Raw genomic sequence first — 1984 nt, forward strand, 5'->3', positions numbered from 1 at the left:
AAATATATCAGTCACAAAAGGACAAATACTGCATGGTGCCATTGTTGTAGAATGGGACTGACATCAGAGTTGGGGTAAGACTGAGAAAAACTGGATAAATTATGTATACTGCATTGAAACACATGAGGGAGAGAACAACTTAAAAGCGATATATGATAGGGTATTATGGTTATCACAAGAGTCCAGAATTAAAGAACATAGAAACAGCCTAAATGTCCAACTACAATCGAATGAATTGAGAAACCGTGGTACATTCACCTGATGGAATATTACACAGTATGCAGGAGCAATGATCTTGAAAACTATTACATAACTTGAGAGGAACTGGAGAGCATTAAGCTGAGTGAACTAACTCAGTGTCATAAGGACAAATACTGTATAAAATCATTATTGTAGAAATAGATAACTAGTAAAACATGTATGAGGATCCAAGGGGTGGAAGGTAGGAGAAGAAGGGTGAGGATGGGCAGGGGATATTATCATCGGGTCGCACAGTTTGATGAGTGGAAGGAGGGATGAGTAAAGGAAATGGGGAAGATCCAGTGGGGATCTGGAAAGACCAGACAGTGGTGGATATATTTCAATGCTGATTAATATAATGAAAGGGAATGATTGTATAAAACACAATGTGAATGAAGAAGAGTATGAAAAACAATGTATACAAACTTTGTAAGCAAACCAATACAAAATAAAAAATTTTTAGTTGAAAATATTAAAAAGAAATTGAACAGCAAAGATTTTAAGCATATGAAAAGACTTTTCTTTACAGAAATACAAATAAAGCTATTTGGAGATTTATATATAATAGGTTTATTTGTATTTCTGTAAAGAAAAGTAAAAAAAAGCTAAGCTTTTTTATCATGGATAAGCTAAATGCACAAGCCTGAGCTGAATAACAGAACTATGTCTGAAGTAACAAAAGGAGCATTTTTCCTTAAAGAGGATTTCTATTCATCATTTTTAATAACTTACAGATTAATCCTGTCTCTCTCTTTTTTCCTTTTTTATTCGAAACCCAACGCTGCATCATTACTCTTTCCACCATCTCTCTGTGGTTCTTGTTTCAAATCAGCCTTCCATCCAACCCTTCCTTTTTTTTTTTTAAAAAGTGTGTGTGTGTGTGTGTGTACCGTCAAATCAGATTTGACCAGTACAGGAGAAGACTGTTCCGCCTTCTCCAGCAAAGCATCTGGTGGATTCGAACCACACACCTCTGGGATTGCAGTGCAGCTTCTTGCCACTAGGCCACCAGAGCTCGCCCCAACCCTTCCTTTTTTAGAAACTGTACTTTCAAAGAGCACTCAACAAAAAGATATGCGTTTAAAAATTATTACCTTTTCTCTTTGGTGTAATATCCTTAGATTTTCTGGTTTCTTCTAATACCTGTTCACCATATTCTAGGATGATCTGAAATTAAACAATAATTTAAAGACATAAGTTTTTGTTTAAACACTTCCAATAATGTCATTTAGTCTTCAACAATCTTCCCCCACTTTAATATTTAAAGTGGAAAAAATTAAAATGCCATTAAAAATTTATATCATTTAGATAGGTATGGATTGCCTAAGTTCCTTTGGGCAATGTAGCATGCAAAGTTCATGGTCTTGTAAGATTATAATGCCACTGAGTCAATCAAGTTCAAAAATCTCACCAGGAGACCAGGATGTTAGGGATGCACTTTTCTAAGCACTGTGAATCCTATCTGTATCTCACTTATTTTCTGGGTTCTGGTGAGCTAATGGGTAAGGAGCTGCATTGTCAATCCAAAGGCAGGCAGTTCAAATCCAACAACCGCTCTGAAGAAAAAAGATGGGCCATCTCCTCCTGCACAATTTACAGTCTACGGAAAACCTGCTGGAGGGACAGTTATGAATCATCTCTGACTCCAAGGCAATGACATTAATTTGATACTGTAGGAAAGGAGTCCTGGTGGTACAGTCAGTAGGAGGTTACATAACTCAAAGGTTATGACTCTCTGGTGGTT

General features: G+C 36.4%; 1 protein-coding gene across 1 annotated transcript in view; it reads right to left on the reverse strand.

The window, feature by feature from the left end:
- Positions 1-1984, reverse strand: part of NEK3 (NIMA-related kinase 3) — a 37279-nt gene that overhangs the window by 11353 nt on the left and 23942 nt on the right. Inside the window, exons 9-10 of the mRNA XM_006879607.1 lie at positions 1335-1407; positions 884-888 (exon numbers count right to left, since the gene is read on the reverse strand). Coding sequence (XP_006879669.1) covers positions 884-888; positions 1335-1407 — 78 coding nt within the window. The remainder of the gene's footprint in view (positions 1-883; positions 889-1334; positions 1408-1984) is intronic.

The sequence above is a fragment of the Elephantulus edwardii genome, unplaced genomic scaffold (assembly GCF_000299155.1).
Source record: "Elephantulus edwardii isolate Elephantulus edwardi_28Jun2011 unplaced genomic scaffold, EleEdw1.0 scaffold00004, whole genome shotgun sequence".
Classification (NCBI taxonomy): Eukaryota; Metazoa; Chordata; class Mammalia; order Macroscelidea; family Macroscelididae; genus Elephantulus; species Elephantulus edwardii.